This window comes from Solea solea, chromosome 14, assembly GCF_958295425.1.
Source record: "Solea solea chromosome 14, fSolSol10.1, whole genome shotgun sequence".
Taxonomy (NCBI): Eukaryota; Metazoa; Chordata; class Actinopteri; order Pleuronectiformes; family Soleidae; genus Solea; species Solea solea.
In genome coordinates this window covers 2,843,333-2,864,518 of record NC_081147.1, presented here as the reverse complement: position 1 = coordinate 2,864,518, position 21,186 = coordinate 2,843,333, and the positions used below count along the sequence as shown (strand labels likewise).

General features: G+C 40.2%; 3 protein-coding genes across 5 annotated transcripts; all 3 read right to left on the bottom strand.

Annotated features, from left to right (window-relative positions):
• Nucleotides 1-465: 465 nt before the first annotated feature.
• Nucleotides 466-2,279, bottom strand: LOC131472192 (zinc finger protein ZFP2-like). Its single transcript, XM_058649102.1, is given in 1 exon segment — nucleotides 466-2,279. A coding segment is annotated over 1 exon segment (1,071 nt). The 5' UTR covers nucleotides 1,978-2,279; the 3' UTR covers nucleotides 466-906.
• A 3,258-nt stretch (nucleotides 2,280-5,537) lies between these two features.
• Nucleotides 5,538-13,414, bottom strand: LOC131472189 (glutamic acid-rich protein-like). 3 transcript variants are annotated; one of them, XM_058649097.1, is made up of 6 exons: nucleotides 13,109-13,414; nucleotides 12,582-12,608; nucleotides 12,094-12,402; nucleotides 11,199-11,233; nucleotides 6,367-6,640; nucleotides 5,538-5,782 (listed from the first exon to the last, which is right to left on the bottom strand). In XM_058649097.1, the coding sequence occupies exons 1-6, from the start codon at nucleotides 13,278-13,280 to the stop codon at nucleotides 5,583-5,585; spliced, it is 1,017 nt and encodes a 338-aa protein (XP_058505080.1). In that variant the 5' UTR covers nucleotides 13,281-13,414; the 3' UTR covers nucleotides 5,538-5,582. The 3 variants fall into 3 exon arrangements, with proteins under 3 accessions (XP_058505080.1, XP_058505081.1, XP_058505082.1); XM_058649098.1 differs by having other exon boundaries at nucleotides 5,538-5,755; XM_058649099.1 differs by having other exon boundaries at nucleotides 5,651-5,861.
• Nucleotides 13,415-16,099: 2,685 nt separating this feature from the next.
• LOC131472181 (zinc finger protein OZF-like) lies at nucleotides 16,100-20,874 on the bottom strand. The gene is made up of 2 exons (XM_058649088.1): nucleotides 20,356-20,874; nucleotides 16,100-17,836 (listed from the first exon to the last, which is right to left on the bottom strand). Exons 1-2 carry the CDS (start codon nucleotides 20,603-20,605, stop codon nucleotides 16,662-16,664), a joined length of 1,425 nt encoding a protein of 474 aa, XP_058505071.1. The 5' UTR covers nucleotides 20,606-20,874; the 3' UTR covers nucleotides 16,100-16,661.
• Nucleotides 20,875-21,186: the final 312 nt, after the last annotated feature.

Here is a 21,186-nt window from a genome sequence, read left to right as displayed (position 1 = left end):
GGCATAAAAAATTGGAACAAACATGACTAATAAAAATTGTATCTGTGAAAATGAATGCCTAATTGGGTTTGAACCAATTTTCTCAATTATTTCACATAGATATTGAAGAAAGCTTGTTGATATAATTACGTTATATTTTATAATCAGTATTGACAACATCCAGCTTCCATATGTCCAAAAGTGACTGACAGTTACGGAAAAACTCTAGTGTGTGAACTATGACCCAAGCTAGTTCTCGCCTCCTCAGCATGAGCATGGATGTATTATCAGCACTGGATAGAGCACCGCCCCCTCTGCCTTGAAGATAATTTTGTCATGGTGGCCACTCCTGGTACTGCAACAAAAAATACTCATGCGGCCCAAAAAGCAATTTTCCCATTGACCACAACAGTATAAGAGACGCCTATAAAAGTGTTCATGGGACACCTCGAGACATGTATAGATCTTTATATTCTATATTTTAAATTCTATATTTTAAATTCACAGAGTTTCACATTTGTAAAACCTTCCTAAAGGCCATAAAAAGCCCCCAAAAAAATCTTATTTCACAGAGGGGGTTTTATTGATTATATGGGCACCAGGAAATTGGAGAGGGAACAGGGTGGGAGGGTTGAGTAGGGTTTACTGGAAAAATAAACCCGGGTGCCACCTGGGTAACCATGGAGGTGTAAATTATTTTCACGGAAAAGAGGCCAAGGGGGAGGAAATAATGCTGGAATGTAAAAAACTTAAGATGGTTGAACTGCATGAATTCTTTCATGTTCTATCAAACTGAACTTATATCAAGAATCCTTTCCACATGTTTCACGGGAGAAAGGCTTCATTCCTGTGTGGTGTTATGTGGATTGTCAAATTCTCCTTTCAAATAAAGCACTTTCCATGGTTTACAGAAACATGGCTTCTCACCTACATGAGTTTTTTTGTATGTTCTACCAAAGACAAACCTTGACTGAAACACTTTCCACGCGTTGTACAGGTTTATGGCTTCTTGCCTGAGTGAGTTCTTTCATGGACTGTCAAACGCATCTTTCGACTATAACACTTACCACATATTTCACAGAAATATGGCTTCTCACCAGTGTGAGTTATTTCATGTTCTACCAAACTCCGCTTTTGATTAAAACCCTTTCCACATGTTTTACAGGAATAGGGCTTCTCACCAGAGTGAATTCTTTCATGGACTATCAAATCAGGCCTTCGCACAAAACGCTTTCCACATGTTTTACAGGAATAGGGCTTCACTCCAGTGTGAGTTCTTTCATGTTCTACGAAACTCCGCTTTTGATTAAAACCCTTTCCACATGTTTTACAGGAATAGGGCTTCTCACCAGAGTGAATTCTTTCATGGGTTACTAAATAAGGCCTTCGCACAAAACGCTTTCCACAAGTTTTACAGGAATATGGCCTCTCACCAGAGTGAATTCTTTCATGGACTGTCAAATGAGGCCTTCGCAGAAAACGCTTTCCACATGTTTTACAGGAATATGGCCTCTCACCAGAGTGAATTTTTTCATGGACTGTCAAGTTAGGCCTTCGTGAAAAACGCTTTCCACATGTTTTACAGGAATAAGGCTTTTCACCAGAGTGAATTCTTTCATGGACTATCACAGCTGACCTATGAACAAAACACTTTCCACATATTTTACAGGAATATGACCTCTCATCTGTGTGGATTCTTTCATGTCTTATCAAATCCGAACTTCGACAAAAACTCCTTCCACATGTTCTACAGGAATATGGATTCTCAGCAGAGTGAATTGTTTCATGGATTATTAAATTATGCCTTCGCATAAAACGCTTTCCACATGTTTTACAGGAATATGGCCTCTCACCGTAGTGAATTCTTCCATGGACTATCAATTCCTTACGCGAAATAAAACACCCTCCACATGTTGTGCAAGAAAAGGGTTTCTGACTCTGAGCTGCAGGAGAGCTGTGAGAGAGGAGCCGGTGGTCACTGTCTGGTTCTGATTCCATGTGGTCACTTTCCTCTTTAACAGTAGTCAACAATAATGTATCAGCCTCCTGCTTCACTTCAAGCTGCTCTCTCTCATGACTGGTGCAGATTTCCTCCTGCTCCACTTTAATCTGTAGTAACTCTGGTTCCTCTTGGTCCAGACTGGAGTTCCTCTCCTGGTTACAGAGCTGCTGCTCAGTGAGAACCTCCTCCTCTTTAGGGTCATGCTGCTGTGGAAGCTCTACAGACAAAGACACAGGGATGTTGCAACATTGCTGACAACAACACAAAGATAAAACAATCACAACATAAAAAGGAGTAAATTAGGTCTTAATAGATCAGTGTGTGTCTTTCCTTTCTGTCCACTCTCTCTTTCCCTCTCTCACCTTAATCTTTCAGGATCCAGATCCAGTTCCTATGTTTTTATTATTACCACAAGCAGTAGTTTGTATTTGTATATTAAGCAGGGGATAAACTCTAGGGAGAAACAAGCCACAGGAAAATAACTGACAAGAAAAACAAACTACAAGCACCACCACACCTTGAGGGGGAGAAACTAACACTCGTTAATGAAACCTCTTTTCCAACGAAAACCGTGCACATTTGGCGACAAATAATACAGCCATCAACACTATAAGTTGACTTGGACAAGAATATCATTTTAGTCATGTTCGCAGCCCAGTAGTAGAATTGCTAATTTCAAGATTCAAGAAGTTTTTATTGTCATTATGAGGACATAATGACATTTTTGCAGAGACTCCCGGCATGAGGTACACAATAAAATAGCAAAATATAATGAAGGACTCAACACTTAAATAAGACATAAAGAAAGGCTTAACCCTTAAATAAGACGCAACAAAAGACTTGACATTTAAATAAGACACAACAAAAGACTTAGACACAACGAAATATAAAACCCAACAAAGTATAAAACTAAAATATAGTAAAAAATATAAAAGTAAAGTAAAAGTAAAATATATAAAAATATATAGTAAAATATATAAAAAGTAAAATATATAAAACTACAAAGTGAAGTTTAGTGCAACTTGGTTCAGGTTATATGGAGAGTTGAGCAGGGGTGTGTGTGAGAAGGTGGGTTTGTGTGTGGCTGCATGTGTGAGGGTTTATGGGGGGGGGGGGGTCAGCAGGGGTGTGTTTGGGAGGGTGAGTGTGTGTGGCTGCTTGTGGCTGTACCGCTTTGAAGCGGTACAAACAGTGCATAGCCCGGGTGTGTGGGATCTGTTGCTATGCGTCTGGCCCATCTCCTGACTCGGGCAGTGTAAACTGAGTCCAGATCAGGTAGACGGCATCCCACAATCCCCTGTGCCGTCCTCACCACCCGGGCTAAGTTCTTCCTGTCCTGTGCTGTGCAGTTGCCATACCACACTGTCACGCTGAGACACAGGATGCTCTCGACAGTGGCTCTATAGAAGTTTATGAGCAGTTGGGAAGAGAGCCTAGACCTCTTCAACTTCCTGAGAAAGAAGAGCCGTTGTTTGGCCTTCTTCACCAGGTGTGAAGTGTTCACAGACCAGGAGAGGTCGGAGGAAATGTGGATGCGCTGGAACTTTATGCTGTCTACACGCTCCACCTCCTCTCCACGTATGCTGAGCAGAGCGTGTACAGTCTTCCTGGACCTCCTGTAGCCCACTATGACCTCCTTGGTCTTGTTGGTGTTTAAAACAAGGTTGTTCCCGGAGCACCACTGGGTCAGGTTCTGGACCTCTCCTCTGTAGTGGGTCTCGTCGTTGTTGGAGAGGAGACCCACTCTGGTGGTGTCATCTGCAAACTTCACAACCATGTTTGTGGAGTGGATGGCAGAGCAGTCGTGTGTGAAGAGGGTGAAGACGACAGGGCTGAGCACACAGCCTTGCGGTGTGCCAGTGTTGAGGGTTAGTGAAGCAGACGTGGACTCCCCTATCCTCACTACCTGTGGCCTTTTGGTGAGGAAGTCACTGATCCAGGAGCAGAGCGATATTGACAGACCCAGGTTGTGGAGTTTCAGGGCCAGCATGTCGGGGAGAACGGTGTTGAAGGCTGAGCTGAAGTCCACAAATAGCATCCTAGCATTGGTGTCAGGATGCTGCAGGTGAGTCTGGGCCGTGTGAAGTGCTAACAAGACAGCATCCTCCGTAGAACGGTTCTGTAGGCGAACTGCTGACTGTCCAGCCCAGCAGGGATGGCGTCCTTGATGTACTTCAGGAGGATCCTCTCGAAGCACTTCATGATGAATGGGGTCAGAGCGACAGGGCGGTAATCATTGAGGCAGGTGATGGTTGTTTTTTTCGGCACAGGCACAATGATGGAGGACTTCAGGCACACAGGGACCGTGGAAAGCTGCATAGACAGGTTAAATATGTCCAGAAAAACTCCTGCTAGTTGGTCAGCACATAATATCAGGGTCCGACCTGACACCTCATCTGGGCCTGCAGCCTTTCTGATGTTGATCTTCCTCAAGACGGATGTCACCTTGTGCAGCTGCAGGACGAGCGGCTGATGCTGTACCTCTGTCTGAGGAAGATGTACAGTCCTTCTGCTGCTTGGAGAGTCAAAGCGTGCGAAGAAGCTGTTTAAGGTGTCAGGCAGAGTGGGGTCTCGGCTGACCTGCTGGTCGCTTTGCTTATAGTCTGTGATGGTCCTGATGCCTTTCCACATACAACGTGGGTTGTTGTCATTGAAGTGCTCCTCACTGCGCTGCTCGTAGCGGTGTTTTGCCAGCTGGATGCCCTTTCTCAGTTCTTTCTGGGCCCTGCTATACGCCAGCCTGTCCCCCAACCTATACGCTGCATTCCGGGCTTTTAGCAGGTTCCTCACTGTGCTGTCAAACCAAGGTTTCTGGTTAGGAAAAACCGTGATTGTCGTTGTGGGTAGGACAGCATCAGTGCAGAAGTGAACATAGGACAACACAGACGACGTGTATTCCTCCAGATCAGCGCCTTCCTTGAACACTCTCCAGTCTGTGTTCTCAAAACAGTCCTGTAAGGCTGAGGAAGCCTCCTCAGTCCAAACCTGAACGGTTCTGGGGGTGGGCTTGGTCCTGCAGATCAGAGGTCTGTATGCAGGGATCAGTTCCACAGAGATGTGATCCGACATGCCGAGGTGAGGAGCTGCTGTAGCCTTGTATGCCCCTCGGATGTTGCAGTAAACCTGGTCCAGTATGTTATAGTCTCTGGTTGGAAAGTTTATGAATGTGTAGAACTTGGAGAGAACAGCTTTCAATTCCACATGATTAAAGTCCCCCGCCCCAATCACAGCCGCCTCTGGATTAGCGTTCATCTGGCTGCTAATCAGGCAGTACAGCTCCTCCAGCGCTAATTTAGCATTAGCTTGCGGTGGTATGTAGGCTGCTATGATCATGACAGAGGTGAGTTCTCTAACCAGTTTAAACGGTCTGCACTTCACTGCCAGATATTCCAAATCGGGGGAGCAGGGAGTTCCAATTATGCTTGTGGCTGTACACCAAGAGTTGTGAATGTACAGTGCCAAACCTCCGCCTTTGGTCTTGCCTGAAGCTGCAGTCCTGTCGGCTCGGAACAGAGAGCGCCCCGCCAGCTCCACCGGGGATAATCCAGCCAGGTCTCGGTGGAAATCGCCACACAGCTGTTTGTCTTCCGTGAGACGATCCTCAGTCGAATCTCGTCCAGTTTGTTGGTGAGTGACCTGATGTTCGCGAGGAGGAGACTGGGCAGTGCCGGTCTGTGTGGGTTAGCAAGTAGCCTAGCATGCACTCCGCTCCGCTTACGTTGTCTCCTCCATCTCCTGGGCCATAGAGGGGGTGGTGAGAGCCTCTGTGGTCCGCTGAAGTTCGGGTGGGATAAAATCTGGCTTTGGAGGTGGGTAAAGTCCGGAGTTTTTCCCCAAATCCCACAGTTTAGCCCTACTGTATTGGGTTAAGGCTTCAAGTCTCCGAATAAAAAGTGTAAACATGAACAAAAACACGAAAACAAACCTAAAAAGCCGAGAGCCTCGAGCTGCTGTGTACACCCGCGCGCCATCTTTTTGTGCTCACACCGATTATTATTGTCATTATTTTAATGCAATATTTAAAGTTGATCTCAGTATACATTTTTATCAACAATCTCTGCTGCTGCTTGACATTGTAGTACTGCTTGAAAAAAAATAAATTCATAACTGATTCAGAACTGTTCGGTTTAAATTTATGACCATATCTGCTCCTGGTCTCTCTCTCTCTCTCTCTTCTGTTTGCGCTTTCTTCTAAATTAAGTTTCATTAAAACTTAATTCATCTCTGTGTGTGGCCCTGCGATGGACTGGCAAACTACTGCCCTATGTCAGCTGAGATAATTGGTGGATCTTTTATTCCTTTCTTAATCATATCTAATCATGGTGAAAAACAAACAAATTTGGAAGATAAAAGTAAAACAGAAGCCACAGCCTGGCTGTACATACCTGTACTCTGTAACTTTATTACAGGGCCCCACTTCATAAAGAGTCTGTGCTGAAGATCCACATCTTCCTCATTTCTTCCTGGTTCCATGTGGTCACTTTCCTCATTTTCAGGAGTCAACATTAATATATCAGCCTCCTGCTTCACTTCAAGCTGCTCTCCCTCATGACTGGTGCGGGTTTCCTCCTGCTCCTCTTTAATCTGTAGTGACTCTGGTTCCTCTTGGTCCAGACTGGAGTTCCTCTCCTGGTTCCAGAGCTGCTGCTCAGTGAGAACCTCCTCCTCTTTACAGACATGCTGCTGTGGAAGCTCTACAGACACAAAGGAATAGATTACAATTGACATTGAAGTACATTTAGAAGGAAGTTACCTTAAGATTGGAAAGTTATTGTTAAATTCATAACAACTGCAAAATGGAACCTATTAAAAAAGGTTCATTCAGTCAACTCCTTACTCAAATTCAGATGGAATTGTACTAAATTCGTCAACCTACCAGACCCTTCGTTTAAATTACCATTATAGTTCAGCAGGTGGAACATGTTAAGGCTCTGTCCCTGTTGGTAAACACCTATAAGACAGTGTTTAAGCATCTGCTTACTTCCTCTGCAGTCAACACTTTACATTTAGCTTCTATTGTTCCATGTATTTCAGTCTATTGTTCTGAATGTTAACTTTACATTTTTGTCTCTTTAGTCAAAACCTCGTGGATACAAAAGAAGTTAAAGCTTATTTTCTACAAAACGAAACACTGTGTTCTATTATTTAAGTAAAACGACTGATTATATTGGTATGTGTATGAAAACACGTTGTAATTAGTGCATTATGAGTCACATTCACTTGTTAGTATTTCAAAAGACCATTGTGGTTTTACCTATTCGCTTTAACTTTACTCGAGGTTTGCAAACGATCTCCAACAGTTTGCGCTGACGATCCAACTCTTCCTCGTACTCTACGACGGTTCTTTCGACGTGTCTGAATATTTCTTCAGCAGCAACATTTAGTCGCTCGGTGATTAAATCTCTGAAACGCTGAAGTGAAGACATCGCTGCTTCGCTAACAACAGGAATATTTTACCTGCGACACATGAACACAACACCCTCTTCACGCTTTTTATGTCCGCATGCAGAGTACGGAGCTAACGCTGCTAGCTCTTTGTTTGTTTACTTCCGCTTTGTGATGTCTACTTCCGCTGGGTTCGCGCTGTGTCCGAGATGGACCTGTAAAACTGTTCACAGGACAGTTGGAGACACGGACATTTGATGTTTATATGATTTAAATCATTTATTTAATTCCCCGATTTAATTTCATGGTTGTTAAATATCCCTCATGGCCAAAAAAAAGACAAGTATGTGTCTGCAGTACCGGAGACTACAGTTTCGGGTGGCCGTATCGGCAGACACCTACAGCGACACCTAACGACTTGGATGACCTGCGACGATATTAATTTACATCTAACTTTTTTATTAACGTATACTATTACGGAAGAGTTTTTGTGTGTTTCAAATCTAACGGGTCTGTAGTGTATTTCTGTATTTCTGGAAGTTCATTATGTAGTGAAGGGTTATTCCACCCAATCACCATATTTAACTACTTCAGTTTAAATATTTATTCCAGCCAAATAAAAAGTTTTGCTTTACGACTATTTTTAAAGGATACAAGTGTCAAACCAAATTCTGCTTAGGGCCCCCTAAAGGCTCGGGCCGGCACTGTGTAAAGACAATAAGTGAGGGCTGTCAAATGATTAAAAATTTGAATGTGATAATCATGGAGTAGCTGTAGATTAATTACGATTAATCAACATTTCTAAATATGACAGAAAAATGCATTCATGTTGTTGGAACAGGAAGGTAAATGACAGAAGGCAGATATGTACGTTTAAACGTGTTTTTTTATTCATGACAAATACAAATGATGGTATTACTAACAAACTGCACTTGCACACACTTAAATGTGGCCATTGTTACCTATTCATCTTTCTGAGTGTAAAGGCCTTTCACACCAACAAGTGTTGTTGATCTGCCGAGTGGATCGCTGGGTTGTGTTTGTTTCCCCAAAACCCCTTCTTTTTATGCAACAAGAAAAAACTATAAAACGAGCACAACATACTTTTCATCAATGTTCGCTCCAAGCTGCTTTCTCTGCTGCAGCAGAGTGTGTGTGTGTGTGTGTGTGTGTGTGCTGCTCTGGTTGCAAACATTTGTTAGTGTCAAGCAACGACAAGGAGACGTAGTTGGAGGAATGGCAGGCAGTGTTGGAAACGTTACTTAGTTACAGTTACTAATGACTTCTCCCAAAAAGTAACTTACTGAGTTACAAATGATAAAAGTAACTAGTTAATGGGGAAAGTAACTATTGCGTTACCTTCAAGTACATTTTAAGTGCTCAAAGAATTGGACCCCACCTCCACCCCCTCTTTAACAGAGCTTAAAATGTTCAATTATTTAGGTAAATCTGAATATTATAATAGAATGGACACTTAATACAATATATCACTAACAGCAACAGTGTACACAAACCTAAACTTGTGTTTTGCTTGACAGCGACGTGGAGAAGCACTTTTGCCCAGAACATAATGTGCATTTGACATATATATTATTTCCTTTTAAGTAGTGAAAAGTATTGGCTATACTTGCAGTTAAAGAAGGCTGCTTTAGGATTTACCACGCTGGCCATTCCTGTTGTTGATCGTTTAGTCACTTGTGTGATTTATGTGTACGACTATGATTGCTTTCGTCTGTGTCAACCAGGGGCTTAACAAGCTTTTCAGGTTGGGGGGAGGATGTGGTTCGTGGAGGCGGAAGGGGGGGGAAGCACCTACAAATAGAGATAATTGAGTAGCATGTTATGACATGTTTTTATTTTAATTCATTTATACAAACTCATCAACTTTGCCAACCCAGTAACGTTGGGTTGTTTTCATATTTTTTGACCAAACAATAAAAACGATGAATACAATGACAGAAGGGTACAAAAGGTATGAAACACAAGATATAAAAAACTTCCCATTTCAATGAGTGATACTTGAAAAGTAGAAAAACACACTCAGTATAAAATAAGATATACATCGACAAACTAACAGGAAATAAAAACGGGCATAAAAAATTCTATCTGTGAAAATGAATGCCTAATTGGGTTTGAACTAATTTTCTCAATTATTTCACATAGATATTTAACAAAGCTTGTTGATATAATTACGTTATATTTTATAATCAGTATTGACAACATCCAGCTTCCATATGTCCAAAAGTGACTGACCGTTACAGAAAAACTCAGTGTGTGAACTATGAACCCAGCTAGTTCTCACCTCCTCAGCATGAGCATGGATGTATTATCAGCACTGGATAGAGCACCGCCCCCTCTGCATTGAAGATAATTTTGTCATGGTGGCCACTCGTGGTACTGCAACAAAAAATACTCATGCGGCCCAAAAAGCAAAAGAATATTTGAAATTCTCCTTTCAAATAAAGCACTTTCCACGTTTTTCAGAAATATGGCTTCTCACCTAAATGAGTTTTTTTTTATGTTCGACCAAAGACAAACCTTGACTGAAACACTTCCCACGCGTTGTACAGGTTTATGGCTTCTTGCCTGAATGAGTTCTTTCATGGACTGTCAAACGCATCTTTCGACTATAACACTTTCCACATGTTTTACAGGAATATGGCTTCTCACCAGTGTGAATTATTTCATGTTCTGCCAAACTCCCTCTTTGAATAAAACCCTTTCCACATATTTTACAGGAATAGGGCTTCTCACCAGAGTGAATTCTCTCATGGACTATCAAATCAGGCCTTCGCAGAAAACGCTTTCCACATGTTTTACAGGAATATGGTCTCTCACCAGAGTGAATTCTTTCATGGACTGTCAAATTAGGCCTTCGTGAAAAACGCTTTCCACATGTTTTACAGGAAAATGGCCTCTCACCAGAGTGAATTCTTTCATGGACTGTCAAATTAGGCCTTCGCGTAAAACGATTGCCACATGTCTTACAGGAATAAGGCTTTTCACCAGAGTGAATTCTTTCATGGACTATCATATGCGACCTTTGAGCAAAACACTTTCCACATATTTTACAGCAATGTGGCCTCTCATCCGTGTGGATTCTTTCATGTCTTATCAAATCCGAACTTCGACAAAAACTCCTTTCACATGTTTTACAGGAATATGGATTCTCAGCAGAGTGAATTCTTTGATGGACTTTCAATTCTTTTCCATCAATAAAACTCTTTCCACATGTTTCACAGGAATAGGGCTTCTCACCAGAGTGAATTCTTTCATGGATTATCAAATTAGACCTTCGCAGAAAACCATTTCCACATGTTTTACAGGAATATGGCCTCTCACCCGAGTGAATTCTTCCATGGACTATCAAGTCCTTACGCGAAATAAAACACTTTCCACATGTTGTGCAAGAAAATGGTTTCTCCCCTGTGTGGACTTTCATATGTATAATCAGTTGAGACTTATCAACAAAACTTTTTCCACAAGTATCACATTTAAAATACTTTTTACCTGTGTAAGTTTCAGACTCTATCTTTGATGTGTCACAGTTTTCTACTTTGGTAATGCATGGCTTTGACTCTACTTGACTATTAGACAAAGAGTCAACATGGTGACTTTCTGTCTGATCTTGACTCTGAGCTGCAGGAGAGCTGTGAGAGAGGAGCTGGTGGTCACTGTCTGGTTCTGGTTCCATGTAGTCACTTTCCTCTTTAACAGGAGTCAACATTAATGTATCAGCCTCCTGCTCCTCTGTACTCTGTAGTGACTCTGGTTCCTCTTGGTCCAGACTGGAGTTCCTCTCCTGGTTCCATTGCTGCTGCTCGCTGAGAACCTCCTCCTCTTTAGGGACATGCTGCTGTGGAAGCTCTACAGACAAAGACACAGTGATGTTGCAACATTGCTGACAACACAAAGATAAAACAATCACAACATAAAAAAGGAGTAAATTGCTTCAAATAGGTCTTTCCTTTCTTTCCTCTCTCTCTTTCTCTCTCTCACCTAAATCTTCATCTTTCATCTTTCAGGATCCAGACTCAGTTCCTATGTTTTTATTATTGTCACAAGCAGTAGTTTGTTTCTATTTGTATATTAACCAGGGGATGAGGGGAGGAAAACAAAACAAAATATTTCCTGGGAAAAAGGAAACTGTTAACCCAAACTGAGAACACCGGTCAAAAACTAAATTCCACTGATGGAATAATGATGGATAACCACTAAAGCGACGCCTCTCTAGGGAGAAACAAGCCACAGGAAAATAACTGACAAGAAAAACAAACTACAAGCACCACCACACCTTGAGGGGGAGAAACTAACAATCATTAATAAAACCTCTTTTCCACCGAAAACGGAACACATTTGGTGACAAATAATACAGTCACCAACACTAGAAGTTGACTTGGACAAGAATATCATTTTAGTCATGTTCGCGCCCCAGTAGTAGAATTGTTGCCCATTTGTGCTCACACCGATTATTATTGTCATTACTTTAATGCAATATTTAAAGTTGATATCAGTATACATTTTTATCAACAATCACTGCTGCTGCTGCTTGACATTGTAGTAATGCTTGAAAAAAAAACATGTCATAACCGATTCAGAACTGTTTGGTCTAAATTTATGACTATATCTGGTCCTGGTCTCTCTCTCTTCTGTTTGTGCTTCTCCTTCCCCTCTGTCCTCTATTTCAGATCAAAGTAAAACAGAAGCCACATCCTGGCTGTACATACCTGTCCTCTGTAACTTTATTACAGGGCCCCACTTCATATGGAGTCTGGGCTGAAGATCCACATCTTCCTCATTTCTTCCTGGTTCCATGTGGTCACTTTCCTCATTTTCAGGAGTCAACATTAATGTATCAGCCTCCTGCTTCACTTCAAGCTGCTCTCCCTCATGACTGGTGCAGATTACCGCCTGCTCCTCTTTAATCTGTAGTGACTCTGGTTCCTCTTGGTCTAGACTGGAGTTCCTCTCCTGGTTACAGAGCTGCTGCTCAGTGAGAACCTCCTCCTCTTGACAGACATGCTGCTGTGGAAGCTCTACAGACACAAAGGAATAGATTACAATTGACATTGAAGTAAATTTAGAAGGAAGTTAGCCTAAGATTGGATAGTTATTGGTAAATTCATAACAACTGCAAAATGGAAGCTATTAAAAAAGGTTAATTCAGTCAACTCCTTACTCAAATCCATATGGAATTAAATAAATAATGCAGTACCTTCCTTCGCCACATGATGGCAGGCAGCTGCATAAGCTCAGCAGGAAAGGAAACAAATGATTAGCTCAGGATTCACTCAACTGAGCGTCCGTCCTCAGGTCACGTGACAGCTACCTAGTCACCCTCGTGCTGTTAAACAAGTTTTTTTTTTTTTATTGTGGTGTGTATTTGCTTTCCTAGGGTTTCATATGGGTTGAATAGCTTGTGGCATTTTGTTTATTATACTTTGTCAGCTGAAGCAAACGTAGTTGCCTTCAGTGTTAAGTGTTTGAGAACCGCGGTCTTTATTTACAACGCCCACAAGAGGGCTACAGCGCCACCCGCTGTAAAAAATGAACGAAATGACTGAAAAAATCTTAGTTCAATTTACTGTCCGAGAGTAAAAGGTCCGAGTCAGTAAAAAGAGTCTTCCCATCCCTACAGCACTGGGGTGAGCGTTACAGGACGTAGAAAACGCGATGTAATTAGTGCATTATGAGTCACATTTACTTGTTAGTATTTAAAAAGACCATTGTGGTTTTACAGACCTATTCGCTGTAACGTTACTCGAGGTTTGCAAACGATCTCCAACAGTTTGCGCTGACGATCCAACTTTTCCTCGTACTCTACGACGGTTGTTTCGACGTGTCGTAATATTTCCTCAGCAGCAACAGTGAGTCGCTCGGTGATTAAATCTCTGAAACACTGAAGCGCAGACATCGCTGCTTCGTTATCAACAGGAATATTTTACCTGCGACACATGAAAACACCGCTATCTTCACGATTGTTATGTCCACATGCAGAGTACGCTAACGCTGCTAGCTCTTTCTTCTTCTTTCTTCTTCTTTTCCGAGGTTTAATGGCGGTTGGCAAACAACGATTTGGTGCATTACCGCCACCATCTGGTATGGAGTGTGCATCGAAATGTTAATCCAACTGAACTATTATAACCCAAGAGATAAATAAATAAACAAAAATATATAATACTAATAATTATATCCATCTATCTGTATATTTATATATATACAGATATACACACTACAAAACCCAAAAAAACAACAACCTATATACATATAAATAAATACACCTATTCATACACACTCACACATCCTATATCCTCCCAATCAACCTTGTAGTTTTAAGAAAATTCAGTAATATTTTGTAGCACTCACTCTGGTTCTTGCTCAAAACCTCTGCCAACTCCCATTCTTCATCAATGTCTCTCAGCTTTCTAATCATCACTTCTCTCTCCCTTTGATCTTTCTGACATTGTGTAATAACATGATGAATGGATTCCTCCTGCCCACAGTGATCACATCTGTCTGTAATGTGTTTATTGATGAGAAATAATGTGTTGTTTAATCCCGTATGGCCAAATCTGATCCTCGATATTATATTTTCCCCTTTTTACTGCTTCTTTCTGTGCGCCTAGCCACTCCCACTTTTCTTTGGATACTGTAAAACCATCTCTCCTTTCCTCTCCTCCTCCCATTGTTTTTGCCATCTCTCCTTTAGTTTTTGTTTAATGATGCTGTGTATTTCTGTTTTGCTTAATTTTATTGCTAGATCTATATTATTATGTCTTGTTGCTGCTTTTACCACCTTGTCTGCTATTTCGTTCCCTTTAACCCCTGTAATGTGTGCTGGTATCCATAAACATATTACTGTGAGTCCCATCATCTGAATTCTATATAATGTTTATTGTATTTCTATAATGAGGTCTTGTCTGCTTTCAGAATGGCTGGATTGTAAACTTATGAGTGATGAACTTGAGTCTGAACAGATGATTGTTTTCAGTGGTTGTATTTCTGCTAATAGAATAGCAGTAAGTTCTCCTGTGTACACTGATACATTATCACTTAATCGTTTCTGTTGTTTAATTAGAAATTCTGGTATGAAGACTCCTATTCCTGTTTTTTGGGATAGGTTTTTTGATGCATCTGTGTATACTTGGATGTATCTGCTAGCTCTTTGTTTGTTTACTTCCGTTTTGTGATGTCTACTTCCGCTGGGTTAGCGCTGTGTCTTAATAGTCAGTCATGTCAAACGGTTCATAGGACACTTCGATACATGGACATATGTATGTATAGCTCTTTATATATATATATATATATTTTTTTTAATTTAATTTAATCTTTTTTTAAAAGTATTTAAAGGTCATAAAAATACAATAGTATGTGTCCGCAGTGCCAGAGACCGCAGTTTCGGGTGTTACGGCGTATTAGCAGACAGCTACAGCGCCACCTAACGACTGAGATGATCAGGTCCCTACGTACAATACTACTGCAGTTTCTTGAATTCCTAGATCTGTTCTTTTTTTCGTTTGTGCTGCTGTATGTGTCCTCGTTGCTGTGCGTTTGCCGCTGTCGGCCACTGTTGTAAAGGGTAATTCCACACAATTACCACCGTTTATTACTTCATTCTAAAGCTTTATTCCACCCAAATACAACGTTTTGCTTTACTGCTTATATTTTTTAAGGTTTACTTCACCCATATACTAATAAATATTAGAGAAAGTTATAGTTGTTTATTCAACCAAAAATAAAAATCACTCGAGAAAAAAACACAGGGGAGCAAACATATTGTAAAAACAGAGCCTTTATTTTATTTTGTTAATGCAATATGCTTCTGTAAATATTTAAAATGATTTCTTAGTTTTCCCAGGTTTCTTTACATCAGTAAACATCTCAATTTTTTTTCACTGTCACCTTTATCTAGAATTTAGCTCTTATGTAGAAAACTAAGAACCATAGGTTGTTCAAAATCCATTTATAGAATCTCGAACCTGAAGCTGTACTGTTTTCATTATTATTATTATTATAAGGATCCATTGTATTGGCCAAAGAGCGTTCATGGTAAACTGGCCTCTGTCGCCCCCTTGTGGATACATATGGAAATTTCGCTTTGTCAAGTCCTCTTTGCAGAGTATTTTTGAGTTTATCAAAGAACTGCAAAAACACAAATCTGCTGTTGTCATTTCTTATATGGACTAGTGACATATATGATAACAACAAAAAATCAGTATGTTCCATCTTTGTGCCAGTTCCATTTCAAAAATGTGCACATATGCACAGTGCAAATATAAAAAACATTGAACCTTTTTCACTCCATAGAGACAATTTGGCTTCAGCCAGTTACTGAGGCAGAGCAGTTTGTTTAAATAATGTAAACAGTTAGAGTCCAGTCTTTATCAATGAAATGTAGTTGTGGTTGTTGTGAGAGCGGTATCCTTTGCTTGCTCGAGCATATTCCTCCGCCGTGCTCTCTCATCCTCATGCTCTTGACACGATGGTTCCTCTCAATGGTAGATTATAAGATATATCTCCTGACTCAATGCAAATGAATTCTTTCAGCCCTCCATCCTCTACTGGGTCAGTCGCCACCGGAAGTAAACAAACATTAACTGCGTTGTTTATTTAAATGAATCGCCAAAATTCACATTGACAGCACTAATAAAAACAGAAGAAACTTGCAAGGCATAAAGATAAAAGGTTGTATGTCTAGGACCGTGAAGACAATAAATGTTTGAAACACTATCATTCATCATATAATAACAAAAAATTGTTTAATAAAACCCACAAACATTGATGCAAAATAAGACACTGTTATGTCTTAGTGTGAAGTTTAGACTCAATGTTTTTTTTCCCTCTCTCCCAAATATAGTACGACAATAATACATTTTATTCAAAAGCACTTTTCCAAACACCCAAGGACACAGTACATTAAGATCACAGTACATTACAATAAAATACATGTTTAAACCAATGTACAAAGAAAACACATTTACATAGTGTGCAGGTGGTGAGGTGATGTATGCTTCTTTAAAGAGGTGGGAGATGGTAAGGAGAGCTGCGGAGCTAAGCAGCTGGTGATCCCCATGGTGGCGGACAGTGAGATGAGGATCTGAGGGAATGGGAAGGGGTGGTAATGTGGACCAAATACAGAGGGGTGAGGTGATGGACTGTCTTAAATGTATATAGGAGGATTTCGAAAGTGATAGAGAATTTTATTGGGAGCCGGTGAAACTCCTGTAAAATGTTGGCGATGTGGTGGAAGAAAGGGTTTTGGTGTTTTTCACATCTTTCACAAGAACACGACTACTCACCTGTGAGTCCTTTCGTGCCTTATCAAATGCGAACTTTGGCTATAAGACGTTCCACATGTTTTACATGAATATGGCTTCTCACCTGTGTGAGTTCTTTTATGGACCATCAATTGCGCACTTAGTCGAAAACACTTTCCACACGTTTTACAGGAATGTGGCTTTTCACCTGTGTGAATTCTTTTGTGGAGCATCAATTGTACATTGAGTCTGAAACACTTTCCACATGTTTCACAGAAATATGGCTTCTCACCTGTGTGAGTACTTTCATGATTTACCAAATGTGAACTTTGACTAAAACACTTTCCACACGTTTTACAGGAATATGGTTTTTCACCTGTATGAATTCTTTTATGGACCACCAATTGTACACTTAATCTAAAACACTTTCCACATGTTTCACAGAAATATGGCTTCTCACCTGTGTGAGTACTTTCATGATTAACTAAATGCGAACTGTGTCTAAAGCACTTTCCACATGTTTTACAAGAAAAGGGTTTCTCTCCTGTGTGAGTTCTTTCATGTTTTATCAAATCCCAACTGTGTCTAAAACACTTTCCACATGTTTTACAAGAATGTGGCTTCTCATCTGTGTGACTTCTGTCATGTTTTATCAAATCCGAACTGTGTTTAAAACCCATTCCACATGTTTCACAGGAAAATGGTTTCTCTCCTGTGTGAACTTTCATATGTATAACGAGTTGTGACTTATAAGCAAAACTTTTTCCACAAGTGTCACATTTAAAAGACTTTTTACCTGTGTGAGTTTCAGACTCAATCTTTGATGTGTGACAGTTTTCTACTTTGTTCCTGTTACGTCTCTTGCGTGGCTTTGACTCTGCATTTCTATTAGACACAGAGTCAACTTGGTGACGTCCCGTCTGATCTCGACTCGGAACTACAGGAGAGCTGTGAGAGAGGAGCTGGTGGTCACTGTCTGTTTCTGGTTCCATGTGGTCACTTTCCTCATTATCAGGAGTCAACATTAATGTATCAGCCTCCTGCTTCACTTCAAGCTGTTCTTCCTCATGACTGGTGCAGGTTTCCTCCTGCTCCTCTTTAATCTGTAGTGACTCTGATTCCTCTTGGTCCAGACTGGAGTTCCTCTCCTGGTTACAGAGCTGCTGCTCAGTGAGACCCTCCACCTCTTTACAGATATGCTGCTGTGGAAGCTCTACAGACACAAAGAAATAGGTTAAAACTTTGCTGACAATGATTTAAAGTTTAAAAAGGGAGTAATCTTTCTCGATTAAGTCTTAAAAAAAGTGAACCAGACTCGCAGAATTTTAATTCTATAAGCAGAAACACAAAATACAACTTCAATGAGTATTTCCATCCAGGCCTGTATCTACATGAGAAAAAAATATTTGAACTAAGAGAAGTAGATCAGATGCAATTTCTTGATTTCTGTTGTAATTTCAGGAATTTAGGGCTTGGTACCATTATTCATTTTTCATGTACGGCAAGACTGGTATAGTCTATAAGGACTCCACTTCATATGAAACAGTCTTTTATGTTTTTTCGACACTTCCTGTCTGAGTCAACATAATGTTTGAGGTGGGAAAAGACATTGATTGTTAGATACATCACGAATCAGAAGTTTGGACGATTCTGAATCATTCACAAATGCCCAAATTCCGATTATTTAAATGTAAAATAACTTAAAAGTTCAACGGGTACTTGCAATGTCTGCAAGGTAAATGTTAAGAGAGGTGGTGGTAACACCGCAAAATACAACACTATGAACCAGTGTGGAAATGCTCGTTTTCATGAGAAAACCGTGCAATTGATGCTTCAGTAACCACAGGTCACTGAGTAATATAAGACTGTTTACTAATACGTTTTGGTTGTAATTCAACAATGGTATTGGCCGATATGCAAAGCCAAGGTATTAGTATCATAACCGAAAAAGTTGGACCGGTGCATCCCGACTACTTTAGCTTCTATCGTTCTTCTACGTCTTTCATTCTACTCAGGCACTCAAGCTCCTTGTCTACATTTAATAACTTAATTGTTCATCATTTTGGTAAAATTGATGAATCTATTGTTGTGGATGGAGAAAACACAGTGAAAAGAGTCCAATATGAGTCACATTCACTTGTTAGCAAAACCATTAGTACAAGTTTCTGCGACCTATATCTTACCAACACCATCAATTATTTCCTTTATTGTCCTTTAAAACAGGAAGTGCCCTATAACTCGACATTAACCATGGCCTCAACTCAACAGGAAGTCGGCCTTTTTGAATTTTGGTGTACATTTTGGGGGTTTGTGTGTGGCCCTGCGATGGACTGGCGAACTGTCCAGGGTGTACCCCGCCTATCGCCCGATGTAGCTGAGATTGGCACAGCACCCCCCGCGACCCTCTGGTTGAGGATAAAGCGGTAGATGATGACTGACATGACTGATTTTGGGGGTTTGCACCCTACTTAAATGAGTTAGGCACATATCAAAGTCGAAAAGTTGTCAAAGGGTTTTGTGGATTCAAAGATGAGGTCAGGGAACTGCTGCTATCTCCAACTTGTGTGGGGACACGAGGGCCCCTATCATGAGTGTGTGCAGTCCTAGTTTGGTATTTTAATTACAGTTGTCCACATTATTATTGACATAATTTTAAAAATGTATGTTTTTGATATTAAAAGATTAATTTGGCATCATAAATAGTATTACGAAATATGTGTGATATCATGATACAATATTGGGTTTTGATTTTAAGATTGTGCTATTGAACAGTTGTTTTTTTACTACTTTTTGTTCTCAAGACCGGCCCCCTCTTGACCAGAATAGACGCTCATTGGCCCCCAGGTCATTCGAGTTTGACACCCCTGATCTAATACCTGTACTATGGCCCCTAGTGGATTATGACTTCACTGCAGGCAGTGGAAGGTGTGTTTTTTTAGGCCTTTTCAAAAAGGCTACCGTCATTAAATCATTCACACACTTTTGGCAGGAAAATCTTTGCTAATTTTCAAGACGTTACGGTAAGAACAACATGTATATTGTTACTCCTTTTTCAAAATAAATATTGTCTGTGTTCAAACAACGCATAATCACATAACAAATATTCATTATATAACAGTAAAATCATATCAAATGAGATACTGCAGGTATATAAGCGCTTTATCTCTGAAAATTCATGTCACATTTTTGTACGGTAATTTACATCACGCCTTCAACAACAGCATCAAAGGTAAAATAATTATTGACTGAAATAACATCTTAAAATACATTTTTGGGTATTTTCACAACAACAATTCCAACTACAACAACAAATCATAATCGCTATGTCATATTGAACAATTTTTGATGTATTTTTAGATGTCAGAAAGAATAGAAGAGAAAAGGAAAGTACATTGAAATGTCATGACTTTTGTGAGAAGTGTAAGGTGCATAGATTTGTAGAGTCATTTTTAGTAGCTCTAGGGTGAAACTATTGAATATGGTTCCCAATAAAAATACATAGAAATAAGCCGATTCAGCTTTTTCATAATTAGCAGGTGTAGTATGTTGATAGGGAGTGATTTTGGAAGCGTTCGATCTTTACTACGGTTAGATAGAACTGCCTATGATGTGTGTGTATGATTTATTGAACCGCAAACCACACATTTGCCAATTACTGTCGAACTATACCGAAATGTTTCTACTCTTATGTGGCAGGCTTTACAGGTTTATAACCATTGTGGTTTTACAGACCTATTCGCTGTAACTTTACTCGAGGTTTGCAAACGATCTCCAACAGTTTGCGCTGACGATCCAACTCTTCCTCGTACTCTACGACGGTTCTTTCGACGTGTCTGAATATTTCTTCAGCAGCAACAGTTAGTCGCTCGGCGATTAAATCTCTGAAATGCTGAAGCGAAGACATCGCTCCTTCGTTAACAACAGGAATATTTACCTGCGTCACATAAACACACCACCGTACGAAGCTACGGTTGCTAGCCATCTATGTTGCTAGCTCTTTGTTTACTTCCGATTTATGTTGGTTTACTTCCGCTGGGTTGGCTTCGTGTCAAAGAGGCGTCTGTAAAGCTCTTCACAGGACACCTTGAGAAAAGGATATATGTATGTATAGGTATTTATATTCTACATCAATAATTCAATGAGTTTAGAATTTGTAAAACCTCCCTAAAGATCATAAAAAGACAATAGTTCGTGTCTGCAGTACCGGAGACCGAAATTTCAACCAGCTGCAGCGCCACCTAACGGCTTGGATAACCAAAGACGACATTTGCATTTGCCTTACAACACTACGGAAGAGAATTAATTTCGTTTGGAAAAATTAAAATTAATACATTTAAAAGCCAGAATTCTAAAAAAAAAAAAACCCTCTAAATTGATAAGATACTGTTCTTCCCAAAGGATCAATTCAGTCATTAACCGAGTAAAAACACAGAGGACAATGTATAATTATCATAATACTACATATAAATAATCTACCTATTTCTAAAATTCAAAGGAGGATTCCAAATATAGCTTTTAGAACTAGGAAGGATAATGAATATTACATACACATTATAAATACAG

Coding starts and splice junctions, on each gene's coding strand:
- LOC131472189 (XM_058649097.1), bottom strand. CDS start 13,280: ATGTCTGCGCTTCAGTGTTTCAGAGATTTAATCACCGAGCGACTCACT. Junction 12,403..12,581: donor CCATCATGTGGCGAAGGAAG/GTACTGCATTAT, acceptor TTGTGTCTGTAG/AGCTTCCACAGCAGCATGTC. Junction 6,641..11,198: donor ATGTCCCTAAAGAGGAGGAG/GTTCTCAGCGAG, acceptor AAAGAGGAGGAG/GTTCTCACTGAGCAGCAGCT.
- LOC131472181 (XM_058649088.1), bottom strand. CDS start 20,605: ATGGCTAGCAACCGTAGCTTCGTACGGTGGTGTGTTTATGTGACGCAG. Junction 17,837..20,355: donor AGTAAAGTTACAGCGAATAG/GTCTGTAAAACC, acceptor TTGTGTCTGTAG/AGCTTCCACAGCAGCATATC.